A 16,878-nucleotide genomic window follows, 5' to 3' on the forward strand; every position below is an offset into this window, starting at 1 on the left:
CAAGCTATGCAACAAGGAATTCGCTATTGCTATTAGTCTAGTGTAGCAATATGCTATTGCTACACTTAATGGCAAAAATTGCACTGGTCTGCTGGACTTGTTGCTTAAGCTTATGTATGCAGTCATTATTCAATGGTATACTAAAAATCCATGTGAAAAAAATTACTTCTCACTGTTCTCAGGTCAAATATTTATGCGATTAAAATGCGATTCATTTCGATTAATTAATTACAAAGCCTCTAATTAATTAGATTAATTTTTTTAATCAAGTCCCGGCCCTAAAAGTTACATATCACTAATTATGCAATGTGTTTAGGCTTTTTTTTTTAAATCAACAAAATAAAATTGGTTGTACACTACCATTCAGAAGTTTGATGTCAAAGAGTTTCTTTTTTAAAGAAATTAATATTCAGCAAGAATGCTTTCAATTGATAAAAAGTAACGTTAAATACATTTATAGTGTTACAAAAGAGTACTATTTCAAATAAATGCTATTCTTTTTAACTTTCTATTTATCAAAGATGTTTTAAAAATGTATCATGGTTTCCACAAAATACTATAAAGCTTATGTTTTGAACATCGATAATAATAAGAAATGTTTCTTGAGCACCAAATCAGCATATTAGAATGATTTCTGAAGGATTTCTTAAACACTGGAGTAATGGTTGCTGAAAATACAGCTTTGCCATCACAGGAATAAATTACTTCTTAAAATATTAAAACTGAAAATAGTTATTTTAATTTGTAATTATATTCCACAATATTTTTGTTTTTACTGTATATTGATTAAATAAATGTTGCCTTGGTGATAAGAGACATAAGAGACTTAATTCAAAAACATAAAAAATTAGTACTGATCCCAAACTTGTGAATGAAACTGTACGTGTTAACGCACAATTGGTACCGTGTTCATTAGCATCCGATATTACAGGTTTTGTACTATATCAGTATCAGTCAATATTGGATTTATATCAGCTGATACTCTATATTTAATTATCATGCTAATTTTCTCCATATTTGTACATTAAGATTACATTTACTGTCATCTAACAATCATTTAAAGTTATTATTTGAAAATTAATAATTTAATAACACTGTTAAATGTAATGTTTAGGAAATGAAATTCCATTTTTCATACTGTTATGTATAATCTTGTGAAGCATTAAATTCACTTGTAGTTTAGTTTTTACTTTTGTATTGTTAATATTATTTATATCAACAAAAAATAGTATAGAATTTTAATATCTGCCATTTATCAGCCCAATACCATGTGTGTGTGGGGTTGAAAAAAAAGAGAGCTTGGTGACATCAGCCATAAAAAGGAAAATGATTTCAGAGTAAGTTAACACATTTTGATTAAAGATTACAAAGACAAACATTTTAAATAACATGCGTTATTGCATAATTGTTCACAATGTGCACTACGATAGTAAATAGGGTACATTTTGATTTGATGTTGCCTTTTTTAATTCATGGACAGTCGTTGCTTGTTCACTGCTACTCTGACAAACTAACTTATTCATCTGTTCCATCCATTTGTCAGTTTCAGAAACCCTACACTAGTGGAAATGGAGAATTGGTGTCATCCAAGGATTCTGCCAACTACAGCAATAATGAAATCTTCAGCAACCACAGTGAGTCAGTCGTATTACTCCAGCCCCTAATCCTGAGTTGCACTTTTTAAGAAAGGAAACGCATTAAGATTAAAATAAACTGTACATTTATAGTTCTCTTTCATTTTATCCCATTTTCTACTCTCATTGCCTAGTCCCACTCATTCTGTCACCAAATTGTTGTAAAAGTCATTTTTTTTCACTCTAACCTCATTGCTTTAAGCAGATCAGCATCGTCACTTATAATCAGTCTTTCCAGGTCATTTTTCTCTCATAAAAATCTTTAAGAATACATTAATGCATTTGGTCAATAAAATGAGAGATGCAAATGGATTGGAAGTTATGATCTACATTTATAGACCATCTCTAGACGACCGCCTGTATTGCCTATAGGACAGGATATTTCCCACTTGTGCACAAAACATATGATTAAGACATATATACAGCTCTCCTGTCCTAACCCATCACTCACTCGTCAATGGCAAATACTTGACAATTCAGAGGCATCTGCTTTTAATTTTAACAGTACTAAATAATTTTATGGTGGCTGAAAGCTCAAAGCTCAACTTTCCATGCTCATGGTTTATGGATATGCATAACATCCCAGAGCATAATTTTGTGCTTTTCACTTGTTTTATTTGCTTAATAAGGCCAGTGTGACTGGCCAGTGTGACTGTATAAATCACTTTAACATTACATTCTTAAGGAATGTTTAGATGCTCGGATATTTTATTGTGCAAATTGTGCAAAGTGGTGTTTCTATTGGCTTTGATCAGACTTCTTTGAATTTTATTAGATCCTGATTATGGACCGATTTACAGTGCTGTTTTTCTCAACCATGATACTTTTTTCAGGATTCTTTGATGAGTAGAAATAGAAATCTTTTGTAATATTATAAATCAATTGAATACATCCTTGTCACAAGAAAGTATTCATTAAAAAAAAAAAAACTTTTACTTACACTTAAAGTTTTGAATGGTAGTGTTGGAGCTGTGTTTAGAATACGTCAGTGTGTGAGCACTGTGTGTTTTATAGTGTGTACTATAGGGCATGTGAGGTGAGGTTTAGACTGTGTTTCTGGACTGTTTCAGCAGAGGAAGGCAACACTCTTGTGCTCCCATTTTGGTAGGGATCAGTGGCGGCTGGCGTTTTTTCTCCCTTGTGGTTTTGGTCACAGTGCAGGGTTGTAGCATTGTGGCATGCGTGTGCACACACTCATCCTTTAAGATTCTTCAGTCAAAACCATGAGAATATCATGTTTTCTTTTTGAACCCAACTTTCCATAACATTCTGTACTCAGGGAGTATAAGACTAGGTAAAAAGTAGAAAAGTGAATGAACATCTACAAGACGATGAATAATCATACAGTACCTTTTAGAAAATAAGAAATTTTTTTTTTTTAGAAAAACTCTTAAAATGCTTTTCATACTCAAATGGTTTGCCTACTAACACTGCTCAGCAGTTGACATGTTTCAGAAGAAAATTCAATAAAATAAATTTTTTTATGAAGGTTATGAAGTCTAATTTCCACCACATCTCAAATGGTGTATAGTGTTTTAAATTCTGTGGTGGAATCGCACAAAATAACAGCTTAATTGGAAATTACACAGTACACACAATATAAATATTCTGCTCACAATTAAATTGATCTTAATTTTTTTTACACATCACATCTCACATCTCACACAGCCCTTCATTGAAATTGTTCATGTAATTCATATTATTGGTTAGTTTTTTCGAAACCCCACACATCCTCATTTTAAGTAAATAGTGCTTGTTTTATTTAAAGCTTTATGAAAAACCATATGCAAATTCATAAGTCAACACCATTGCTGAGTATTTTCTCCTTAAATCGTCTCCGGTTACCTAAGGTAACTTCGGTTCCCTGAGAGGAGGGAACGAGACACTGCATCACCGTTAGGTGGCGCAATGGGGTTATCCCACCTTCTTTGAATCTACTGAAGCCTTATGAAGGCCCTGTCCCAATACCCACACTATGCCCTTAGGTCTTCCTCGAAGTGGACACTTGTTGAAAGTGCACTTAGCGGAGTAAGTGCGCAAGGGCCCGAAGCTTCGAAGAGCAAAATTGGGACAGTTTTGCACACGTCACAATCTACGTCACTTCTGTTGTGATCAGGAGAGCAAACACCGTTCATTTGGCTAATGTGTGTGCTGCTTATAATAGCTGTAACATGACACAATCCTTTGAATGAAAAAAATAATATATTTTTTTACTCTTAGCTACCAACCATTCTGTTAATGTTATTAATATTAAAACAGTTTTTGGCTAAGATAAATTGTGATAAGATAAATTGTGATTGAGGTTTACCTGAGCTTATACTGCCTTACCGTATTCACAGCGATTCGAAATGCAATTTTAATTATGTTATTATGGAAATTGATATATGACATTCTTCCCATCCCATACATGAAAAAATACATGACGTGTTGGTGATATATTATATATAGGCTATATATTAAAATAGTCTTACATAGGCTATAAGAACTAAAATGACACAACCCTGTCTCTTTTTGTTAAATTTCAGTTTTATTGATCAATAATAGCCATTATTAAAGTATAAGTAGCCTAAAAAGTATAAGAAGCTATATAAGTCAAGAAATAAAGCAAGTTAAAAGATTCAGTCAAACATAAGTCAACAGGCTAACGTTACAACGTTTCAGTTAAATAGCCTAAAATATATAAAGTTATGAAACTTCACTTTGCCCTCAGCCAAAACGATTTGCCAGGGAACAAATCATAGATTAATGAGACCAAAGATCGCCCGTTAGATATACACAAGCCGATTTATAGCTCATGTTTAACCACTAGACACAGAGCCCGCGGGAAACGTCAGAATGACTAGCCGAGGTAAGGCTGTTCCAGGCGGGGTACATGAGCGCTGAGCGCCCGGTGATCACCTGGAACTCCGAAAACGTCAGATAAAATTTTTAAATAGGCGCTATCTTTATAAATAAACCACAGATTTGAGCTTTAAACAACTATATTCTCGCCTGAAAAACTTTTAAAACTACATTTCGTGACACAATAACTCTAATATTTTTAAAAATTCGCGGCCTTGAAAAACACTTCAACACACCGTCTTCCTTTATCTTCGGAGTCTCCGCTCCTGAACAGCACCCCCATTGGTTAGCTGTTCGAAACGTCACAACACTACAAGGATTCTGGGTAATATCCCCTAGCAAAGTGAGGTCTGATGCGCACTTGCGAAAGGGGTGCAGTAAGTGCCCTTATGATCACCCCTGGGGAACACTATTAGAGGATCGGGACACCCTACGGTCTTGCACTCCTTAGCGAGAACGCGCATTGAGGGGCACAAGGGCGCAAGTGCGGATATTGGGACAGGGCCCTCATCTCATAGGCGAGAATTCACCCGCCAATGGCGTTCAAGCGCGCAAAATAGAGGCGGGCTCCCCTGCACTATAGGGTGGCGCTGAGTGCCATTGCCTCAGAATCTTGGACTGAAGCAGAGCGTGGCCGACAAAGACTCTGAGATATGTAACATGGCAGCGTACACAGTGTCTCGTTCCCTCCTCTCAGGGAACCGAGGTTATGCTAGGTAACCGGAGACGTTCCCTTTCGAGTCGGTCTCTTGACTCGACTACCTAACCATTAGGTTGCACTATAAAATACCGCCGTGTTGATAGCGAAGGTCCAGATCGGCAGCATGCCAAGCTATTGAAAGCTAAAAGAACTCCATACAACGGAGACCTATAAGCTCAGCAGCATAGCTGCTATAAGAGCAAGTTGCTCAAGCATGGGCCACTGCAAACACATCGCAGAGCGGATAATGGCTGAGGTTGTGCCAACCCCTAGTACTGATGCCCGCTGCAGCGGCGATGCTGGTGCTGTCATGAACATAATACAAGCATGGTAACACCATGCAGATGAAACCCGAAGGCAGCAGAAGTACTGGTGCCATTACTGACAATACATGCATTGCAAGGAACATCCAGGTTATAACACCATATAGGCCATAGCAATATGCAAGGTGAATGAATGGGATCATGGTTAGGGAGCCTGTCATTTTCGACTACTGTTAAAACGAGCCAATGCTCATTTACATCTCACACTAAGCCACGCGGCGCGGGTATAAATACGGAAGTGGATGCACACACCAGTTGTTTTTCGCTGAGGAACCGAGCGGAGCCTGGAGTCAGTGGTGGTCCAGCAATAGTGGCGAAGGGATTACGTCTACACAAAAGCCTTCTGATCCCCCCGCATTATTTGAGGTGGAAATGGGACAGGGCTTAGGCCAGGGAAGTCACTGCTGTTCCACAAGACCACTGGGAAAGCGTTCCGTGGAAGAATACACATCGCTGTAGGAATCACAACATATGGACCCAGCCTAACACAGGTTCCACCAGTGCATACGAGTGAAAGGCCTGGCTTCGGACGCTCCGCCACGTCTGTAGCCGAAAGGTATGGAGGAACTCGACAGGGTTCGGCTAAAGAGGAACTCTACTGGAGCAAGAATTGCGCACGTATCCAGTCCATATAAGGGTAATGGCGCAGCAAGCCGACACATCGAACCGGGCTTACAGTGAAACTGGCTTCATAAGAAGGGAGCCCACGGGAAGCAGAGGTTCGACACGTAGGCTATTTTTCTAGCGAACGTGATAGGTGTCGCCCAGCCCGCAGCTCTAAAGCATCTGTCAGCGAGGCACTCTGTTTCAACGCCTAGGCAGGAGCTATACTCTCTCTTTGGCCAGGGAACCAGAGGTACCACAGACGTACCCGGAATGGGGCAGCGAGGTGGAGGACAGGGACCCGGCTCGGAAGGCCCAAAGGTGGCCCAAAGCGGGGTCTGAGTGTGGTGCACAACACTTACCTGTCTCCACGTGACGGCAGGGGGTGCGTGAGAAGGCGTGACCTGGTCCTCGAACCACGCCCAGCTTCCGGCTGGTGATACAAGAGGGGGCTGGGTGCAAGGCTTTACAGGGTCACACACCTCCAGTCTGGCCCTCTTGGGACCCAGGAACAGAATTTGCTCTTTCTTTTGAGTCGGGTACCGCTGGAGAGCCAGGGGCGGAACAGTAACCATCTGAAGAGCTTGTTCCCCCATCCCTGGGTGGCCTGCGTCAGAGATGCTTGGCCTTACGCTTGCCACCTGGATCATTACCAATCATCCAACCGAGACTGTTTGGGACACGGTGGAGGATTCCACTCGAGCCCAGCAGTGTCAGCGGCACTTTTCAGCATAGCTGACATTTCTGGATCTGGCTCAGGCAACGTTACACTCCCAGAGGGAGATAACGCAGCCAAGTCATCATTTCCAGAGGTCAGCTCACCTCCGATGCTGCAATTGGCATCCTGTCCTCTGGAAGGGCCCCAAATGAAATGGCTGCTCGGTCCATTACAGAGGGACCAACGGCGGGCTCCACCGGCTGCGGTGTGATAGAGGAGTGAGGGGCCCACAGGGATTGGTTACTGGGCGGGGAAGCCTCACTATGATCCTCTGATCACCCATCCCCACACGGCGCCGTGGTAATGGGGACTCCACCTTCACGCATGAAGGAGAGTCTCGATCTCAACACCGCGATAGTCATGTTCTCACAATGAGAACATGAACTATCCGCAAAAGCTGCTTCAGCGTTCTGTATATATATATTTTTTTTTTCAAACACGTGTTGCAACCATTGTGACAGGGAACGACCGCATCCAGAAACGCACGGATGGAATGACATCTTAAAAAAGATGCAAACGCACCCGTGTTGCTCTTTCAGGAAATGGGACACATCACCAGTGCCGGAGCACACAGGGGAATGACTGTGCCAACACTGAACAGTGAACTGAAACAGTAAAGCACTCACTTCTTTGCCCTCTAACCAACCACCAACAAACACACAGAAATGATGCTGTTAAAACAGCAGTTGAGAGCTCAGAAGCTCGCGATCACCGCTGCAATCTCGCTAAAGAACCACCAGCACTGGGAGAGTCTTCCAGAAGAACACCGACACACTCGCTCGTTGAAAACTTCAACACTCTTCAGAGACATCGACACCGATAGGCTCCGAAGCGAAAGACAACTGGTGCGTGCATCCAGAGGCAAATCTCGCACACCAATGTGCATTGGCTCATTTTAACAGTACTCGAAGATGACAGGCTCCCTAAGCGTCATCCCATTCAGTCGACATCAACTACGTTGAAAGTGAACGACTGAAAGGAAACCATAATGATGACAGATTCTTTGTCTGTGCTTTTACAGCATGAATGCGCACATATACAGCCCACGAGGGTGACCATTTGCGCTGAAGGCAGCAGTGTGTGCGCCTGTAGCAACAGACTGCGAACGGCTAAACAACATAGTTAAACACCACTAGCAGGGGCGTAAACAACTGTCATAATAGTCACATGACCTTTTTGACAACACCCACAAAGTCAGTTCGCGTTGTAGATTTAATCCTCATGCAAGGCAACATCACGATATGAGTGAGGAGACATTTAATCACAGAACTGACCAGAGTGCCCAGCACGAATCGGCCATGTAGAAGGGGCCGTCCAAGTACTGTACAGTCGCCGTCCAAGTACTCTTGCAAAAGACAAGGCCACTGATAGGGGCTGTCTGACCAAAAACAGATATATTTCAGGCACATTGATATAATCCAGTCCCTTGGCCAACTCTGTGTGAGGGTCTGTCCCGATGTGTCCACTTGAAAGCATGTTCAATAAACATCTCCGACTTAGTGCACTGCACAGCGGAATGAACCTGACACACAGGCTTTAACTGTTCCTGACGCCCGCAGCAAGCAGGGACGTGAGAAGAGACATTAGAGGGCTGGTAGTCTCGCTATCTTCATCATGTCAGTGAGAGCATAGCAAAATACTCTGCCAACAAGGCCCAGTTCTACTTATCTGGGAAGCAGAAGATGAGATGGATTAATACACTCTCTGAATGAACTATGATCAGTCGATCACCCAGAATGCGCGCTCCACTCATGTAGAGGGGAGATAACCGCACTCAACATTCATGAATGTACACATTGTTCGTTAATTTGATGGGCGTTCATTCGGGCGTTCAAACCAGCTCTTACGATAGCTACAGCCGTAGCACCAACAATGGAAAACAGAAGACTGTGTTGTGAATGCATCAGCTACATATTCAGTAGCTAATAGTGCAAGCAGTGGTACTGCACATCGGTCTATACCTAGTTGAAACACACGCCGGAGAGGGGCATGGCCACGAAGCCTTTCACACACTCCAGTGCTTACTCAGCCGTCTTCCTCTGCACAGCCAGAACATGCGGTGTAAAAGAGGGTCTTACAGCTGTCACGCCGCACAACAGAACAGTAATTGCTCAAAGGCAACTAGGTTCTGAATACAAAAGGCGGCCTTACGGCCACGATCGTTCTCTGGATTCGTAGCTGGCTCAGGCTCTATGCAAGGGGCTGAGGCATGGCTAGATAACAGTCACGTAGAGCGAGCGCAGAGATACATAGCGTTGGGAACAGCAGTATAGTCAGTGCATCATGAGGGCTATGGCCGGCGTCAGTGCCAGGGTGTACAGTGAAGGCGACAACATAGAAGGCGAGAATAGCGTAGCACCAGCGTAAGTAGCGGTATAGCATAGCATAGTCACTTCAGTATTGCGTCAGCTTGACGCTGCGGGAACAAAATCAATCCCGCCGTGCGAGAGGTGAAGATCAGACCGAAGATACCGGGCCAGGGCTACACCAATCACAGAGTAGAACAACAGCCAACAGCGTCGTTCCTGTAGGAGTGCTCTCAGCTGATAGGCAGGGCCAGACCAATGAGTTGCTCAGCTCAAGTACACACGAATTTGCATATCAGCTAGAACAGGGTTTCTCAACCTTTTGCCTACTGCGACCCACTTTTCTTTTGTATGCCAGTCATATGACCCACTAAATAAATCAATAACTGAAATTCCTCTTCAGATCTAGGCACCGTAGGCCTATATGCTTATTATAATTAATGATAATCATGAAAACACACAAACATTTTCAATAATTAGGCAGATGAGGCAAACTGATTTTTTTACTCACGTTAATGTGACAGCCTTGAGATCATATCCAGACGCGGTGGAATTTGGAAAAGTGTGACTCGTAGTGTCGCACACAAATAACTGTTGTCAGCCTATTCCTGCTTTTTGTTTTCGTTGCAGTCACTGTTGAAAATCCCGACTCACAAAGATAGTAGGCTAGTGCTAAATGGGAAGAGAAACTTCGTTGCACAATCTGCGAGTTGGTTTGAATCCAATGAATGAAAATAGCCTACGATTCGTTGGAGGATCGGCTACGTTTACATGCACAACTTTTGTTTCAATCGGACTGAATTCATTCCGATTGATGAATCTGAATAGTGTTTACATGAACGCTAAACGTGATCGGGTTAATGTGCGCGTTTGTCACAAGATTCAGATCGAATTATATTTTTTTGACATGCGCACACTGCACGAATATACCTGAGTTTCCCGCTGTTTGCGCATACTAACTATTCTCTTACATTGGTTCTTTATTTGTTTTAAACAGCAGACTTAATATTTATCCATTGCTGGTCATAATTTGGAGACAATGAGCATGAACCGTTGTGCCGTGCTGCTTATTTATCACGCAGTAAAAATGCCCAGCACCCAAAACCAGTCGTCTGTGAATGAGAGTCTGAAACAAGGACTGGTGGGACGTTGTCCTGCTCCACTTCACAGACGCTGAGTGAAAGGAGAATTTTAGAATGATGGTACGCTCATTTATACGACACTTTACTCAAAAGGAAGAACAGCTCGTTCAGCGCGTCATACATCATTATGCTATGCGCAGTCCTTTAGTTTCGGTTTTCAATCCGATCAAGTGTTTATGTCCTCCCAGTTGGATTAGAAAATGAATAAACCACCTCTTTCAATCGAATTGAAATTTTATTCGGATCGAGCTCAATCGGATCGATTAAGGTGTTTACATGAAGGCTTTTTAGTCCGATTGAACCGTCAATGCGTTTACTAACGGATTATTTGGGTTTGGTTGCATGTAAACGTAGCCTGTTGCAATGAGCCTTTTGTGAAGCCCACTTATTGGCTGTGCCGGTTAACACAGAGAAAGTCTCGCGACCCTCTATAGAACGAACAACGACCCACTGGTTGAGAAACACTGAGCTAGAATATCAGGCTGCACTGAATACAGGGCAGCATAACAGCAGTAATCACATATCCGTATGTACATAAGCACAGCATCAACAGCCGTTGCAGCAACAACTGTGAACAGACACAGTCAGATCAGAATAGCAAGTTGCACTGAATAATACAGGGCAACATAACAGCAGTAATCACATATCAGTATGCAGACTATGCACATAAACACAGCGTCAGCAGCCGTAGCAACAACAACTGTGAGCAACTGTGAACTGTGCGCGTCGTGGGCAACGGGGAAATCATGATTCTGGCTGGCTCTGAGGAAGGGCAAGCAACGCACTATTGTCCTTTTGAAGGATTCTTGACATTTCTTTTGTTCAGACGGACTCGCGCAGTGCTGCTCCTGAAGGGCATCGGCCAGGCAGAAGCGCCGCCGCTAGCTTCAGTAGATTCGAAGAAGGAGGGATAACCCCATAGCGCCACCTAACGGTGACACAGTGTCGAGAGACCGGCTCGAAAGGGAACTGCAGTGAACCAAAGACAGTCTCAACAACGCGATTTGAAATCGCTGGTGTTTCTGACGTCACAAACTACCTTGTAACCAATCACATCACCGTGTGATCGTCAACTAGTGGATATCTAAGCTGGTGTGAGTCACTGGAAACAGGGCTCCTTTGCATATTCATAGAACCGCGTATACTAAATGAGGCAGGGGTGTAGAGTTACATTCAAGCTATTTTAAGGTATGACAAAAAAAAATTTGTGGAAAAAACTTTTAAATATGTAATTTTGGTGATCAAAGGTTAGTTTTAAAGGTGCAGTAGGACATCTGGGAAAATGCTGACTTTAGCCTGATAGCACTAAAAGCGTAAGTCCCACCCTCCCTGCAAATCGCCGTCCAAAGCCATGCCTCCTGAAAGCATGACCGCTGCACAGCCCAGAAGACCAGAGACAACGTTACTGCAATACATTATGTATTATTCACCGGTGAGAAAACTTTATAATACAGTTAGTAACAATACTACAATACCAAACATAAACACATTTTTAAAAACGGAATTAGATGCAGTAAGTTTTGTACATGGCCCGACAGGGAACACATGCTATAGGACCGTTCGGACTGAATGCAACGTTTGAACGAACATTCAATGGCCCTACGCCTTACACAGACGACATATAATTATAAAAAAATACATTTAGACCGCTTACCATACTGATTGCTATGATATGAGGAGACTTTCAACCAGCATAACAAAAAATGTTTCTGCAGAGAATCACCTACAGAGAAACTTTAAGGGATACATTTTACAGTCCAGGCCTCCTAATTTATTATACAAAAAATTACATTCATCATCATTACATACACTACCATTTAAAATTTTGGGGTCAGTGAGATATTTTCTTTTAAATAATAAACACTTTTATTCAGCAAGAATGCATTAAATTGATCAAAATTGACAGTAAAGACATTTAAAATGTTACAAAATATTTCTGTTTTTAACATTGATGATAGTAAGAAATGTTTCTTGAGCAGCAAATCGGCTGAAAGATCATGTGACACTGAAGACTGGAGTAATGGATGTTGCAAATTTCGCTTTATCATCACAGAAATAAATTAAATTTTAAAATATATGAAAATAGAAAATAGTTATTTTAAATTGTAATAATGTGTCACAGTATTTTGTAATCAAATAATTGCAGGGTTGATGAGCATAAGAGACTTTCAAAACATTACAAAAGCTTACCAATCCCCTGTGTGTTTGTTTTAGGTACAAAAGTGTTTGAGAATGAAAGGGGTGTGCAGAAGCTGGACCTGACAGGAAAGAGTCGTGTGCAGTTACGAGCAGGGTCAGAGATCAACCTCGTGAGCGTGGGGACCAAGCCAGCTAAACGGAATTCCTTCAGACGGTCCCTTGCTTTCTGCACTGAACGAGCACAGGTAACAACTGTCCTTTACAATAAAAGCACTGTAGCAATACCATGATACAGTGATGATATCAGATTATAATACCATGGAACTTTGATATATTATATCACGGTACTGGATGATTACCATATTCATGCATCATGGTATTTGGTACTCCAAGACATTTTAAGGAAATCCATACTTACAAGAACTGTACGGTATTACTGTGTAATTTACCAGTAATTACCAGTAATACCATGTTTTTTTGTTGTTGTTGTTTTTTTACATATACCATGACAGTACCTTGTTATTCTTGGAATACCATGTAAATTCAATATAAAAAATATATATATATATATATATATAAAAAAAATATATATATATATATCAGTGTTATTTTGTACCATTGAGATACTATTATAGTTTTTATTATTATTATTATTATTATTATTTTTTAATTGGTTTTTAGTTTTAAATGTTCCATTTTAATTTTACTTAAAATGTATGTAATTTTGTTTTGTTTTTTTTGTCATTTTTGACATTTTCAACATTTCTATGTAGATTTTATTCATTTTTATTTTGGTTTTACTTTTAGTTATTTTTGTACATCAAGTTAAAGTAGATGGAAATGAGAAACTTTTTTAAATATTTATTTTATTTCCATTAACGTTTATTTTATTCAAGTAACAAAAAAAGGTTTTTGTTTTAGTTAACTAAATCCTTGTATTTGCATTTGCATCTGACGACATCATCTGACGACATTATCGCGGGTGCTGCCACAGTACCCTTTTGCACCATGGTAATGTCAGGAAAAACACAGTAATCTTAATACATGCCCAGAAAACATGATAATACCATAGTATTATTTGTAAGGTCTGATAGGAGCCTTTTAAAGTGGCATTGGGTCTGGCTAGAATGACTGAACTGCTGAAGTTGAAGTGCTACACTGCCACCTGTATTTTGGATTGTGTAACTGCAACACTTTGCAAGAAGTTAATTTTGATTTGTAAGATCAAAAACATGAGACTAAGATGAGGACGTTTAATTTTGGGCCATTTTCAGGTGTTTTTTGATGTCATTTTTTTTTCTGGCTAGTCTTGTTTGGTGCTCTGTTTGTCAGTTGTCGCTGCTGTTGTGAGTTCAGTAATTACAGTGGGTTGGATTGGGAGCCACTTCCTCCCAGAGGAGCAGAGAATAACGCACAGATAAGAGCTGTTTTAACCATTACACCCTACTTTATCAAACAATGATGAGTGGTTCCTCAATGGAGGAGTCTGCTGACTTTTAAATGTTTTTAGATGCAGCTATGACTCTTGTTTGAGTCATTTAGGATATTTGACCATTTTACCCTATAAAAGGAAATGTCTTGAACACTCTCCTCTGTTTTTCTATTTCTCTCAAAGGGGGGCTTTCTGACCCCACTCTTGAGGAGAACTGCGTCAGCAAAAAGCACCCTAAAGAAAGCTCCATCTGCCCTGTTTATCGAGCATGGCAGGGTCTTCCAGAGGAGGAAGGTAAGATTCAGCATGAGCACACTGCACAGCCTCCCACATGGATTTGTTGATTGGTTTTGATTTCCCGATGACTCAGTAGATGAACTGACAACTAACACCAGCCTCTCACTTTAAAGAATTTTGACCTTCATTATATGGACAAAAACATTCTGCTAAATATATTTTGTGTTCCACGCAAGAGTCATAAATTACATGATCAAGACCAACACATAATTCTCCTCAGAAAAGGAGGTTATTATTGTTATCTAAAAAAAATGTTTGTTAATTGAAGTTTAATAAATAACAACTAAAACTGAAATAAAAATAAATGAAACCTAAACAGTAATATTAAAAAATGTCTTTCAAATTGATTAATCGCATCTAACATACGTGTGTGTGTGTATGTACTGTATGTATGTATGTATACACACACACACATATACAGTATATATATATATATATATATATATACACCGGTACACACATACACAAACAAATATATTATATATTTACAAACTTTTGTTAGATGCGATTTATCGCGATTAATCCATTTGGCAGGACAAAAAAAACCTAAGAACAATGACAAAAGCACAACACAACAAAATTACTAAAAATTTACTAAAATTAATATTACCGAAAATAAAAAATAAAAGCTAATTCAAAATATTTACAAAAACTATTATAGTATATACATAATAGTAAAATAACACTGCTATGACCCTTAACCTCTTTTTGTTTGTTTTTGTAGGAGTGGGAAACCAAAGCTTCAGGTTGACATGAAGAGAAGACTCTCCCACATTCCCCTCATATTGTCAGTATATTATTGCACTGAAAATAATATTCTTTCCAAGCATGTGGATCATGCAGTGGTTTGGATTTTTAAAGTTCTTTGTTATTTTTTGGGGTCCTTGGTACTGTTAGGAAAATAACCAAAATCAAACAAACTCTTTAGCTCCAGATTCTGTTCATATACAAACTTTCATCTTCACATCAATAGGGAGCAACTACAAAATATTTTTTACATTTCTAGTAAATGTTTGTTGAGATGATGCTGATGTACTTTTCTTTAGACATGTAAGATAACTTTGACACCAACATTTCAGGTAGAATAACTATGTGTATAGAATGGCACATTTAAATAAAGTGGATTTTTACGTTTATCATCATAGCACAATATTTATCCTTATGTAAATCACTTTGCACTTGAACTCAACCTAAACTGTGTTTGCAGTTTTCAGGAAGGCATTGTCGTGGTCAAAATCAGGAATCGTCAGTGTGAAGATCAAACACAATATGATTATAGCTAAATGATTATTGATTATTGAAGAGTAATTACCTCTTTATTTTTTATTTTTTACAAGACTCACAAATCTGTGGTAATTTATCGACATTTGTACAGTTTATATCAGTGCACACGCAGTGTATTATGTGTTGAGCTTTTTTTAATAATGTACCATAACCACGTTTTTTTATCCATGTTTTTATGAAGCATTGATTTGTCATTACAGCTGAAGAGATTTTGCTGGTATTGATCCCACTTTAGGGAAGGTTTTTCTGTATAGTTTGGTAACTTGTTTATGATAGAATGGCCTAATGTTGCTGTACAAATGATAACTGTGGAGAACAAAAACACCACTAATGAGCATAGTATTTGTACAATAAATAAAGCAATGCTGGATAAAGCATAATTTCTTCACTTGTCCTTGTCCTTCTTTTTTGTCTGCTTGTTTTCTCGAGATACAGTCAAGTAAATTTGATGTAAAATGGTATGACATTGTATTATGTATGGTTGCCATAATGTGGCAAAAAAAGTGACACTTGTGCGTTCTGATGATTTCATTCAAGGTTAATGTAACAGTGAGGACCTTTTTTCTGTGAAAGAAGTAATCCAAACTAAATACAAGTTAAAAACAGGTGACCATTTAATAAAAAAAGAAATAAAAAAAAGAAATTATTTTCTAGAGATAGTCTTAACATATTAAATGCAACTAGTTAAACTTTTATTTGACACATCTTTATATCTTTTATTGTTTTTGAAATAATGTTTGCTGTATGTACTGACAAGCCTTAAAGGATTAGTTCACTTTAAAAAAAAACTTTTGCTGATAATTTACTCACCCCCATGTCATCCAAGATGTCCATGTCTTTCTTTCTTCAGTCGAAAAGAAATTAAGGTTTTTGATGAAAACATTCCAGGATTTTTCTCCATATAATGCACTTTGCTGGGCACCAAACGGTTCAAGGTCCAAAAGACAGTTTCAGTGCAAACTGCAAACTGTTCAAATGGCTTTAAACGACACCAGACGATGAATAAGGGTCTTATCAAGCGAAACGATCGCTCATTTAAAAAAGAAATCACAAAGTTTAAGTTTTATAAGCTCAAACGCTCGCCTTGCTCTGTTCTGTGTGACTCTCCTGTTCGAACTCGTTCATCAAAATGAACGAATCTTTTTCCGAGTCAATTCGTTAATTTCGTTCGTTAAATGAACCAAATGACTCGAAAAAAGATTTGTTCATTTTGATGAACGAGTTCGAACAGGAGAGTCACGAACGTGCATCACAGAACAGAGCAAGGCGAGCATTTGACATTATTAAACTTAAACTTTGTTATTTATTTTTGAAATGACCGATCGTTTTGCTTGATAAGACCATTATTCATCGTCTGGAATCGTTTAAAGCCCTTTGAACAGTTTGCAGTTTGCACTGAAACTGTCTTTTGGACCTTGAACCGTTTGGTGCCCAGCAAAGTGCATTATATGGAGAAAAA

At 39.4% G+C, this 16,878-nt stretch overlaps 1 protein-coding gene across 3 annotated transcripts in view; it reads left to right on the forward strand.

Annotated features, from left to right (window-relative positions):
- si:dkey-220o5.5 (actin filament-associated protein 1-like 2) overlaps nt 1–15,803 on the forward strand; it is a 103,128-nt gene extending 87,325 nt beyond the window's left edge. For all 3 annotated transcript variants that reach the window (XM_056246705.1, XM_056246706.1, XM_056246707.1), the window contains 4 exons: nt 1,544–1,634; nt 12,482–12,651; nt 14,022–14,132; nt 14,860–15,803. In XM_056246705.1, the coding sequence (XP_056102680.1) occupies nt 1,544–1,634; nt 12,482–12,651; nt 14,022–14,132; nt 14,860–14,886 (399 nt within the window). In that variant the 3' untranslated portion in view covers nt 14,887–15,803. The remainder of the gene's footprint in view (nt 1–1,543; nt 1,635–12,481; nt 12,652–14,021; nt 14,133–14,859) is intronic.
- Nucleotides 15,804–16,878: the final 1,075 nt, after the last annotated feature.

This window comes from Rhinichthys klamathensis, unplaced genomic scaffold (assembly GCF_029890125.1).
Source record: "Rhinichthys klamathensis goyatoka isolate OS25496 unplaced genomic scaffold, OSU_Roscu_1.1 h1tg000040l_1, whole genome shotgun sequence".
NCBI lineage: Eukaryota > Metazoa > Chordata > Actinopteri > Cypriniformes > Leuciscidae > Rhinichthys > Rhinichthys klamathensis.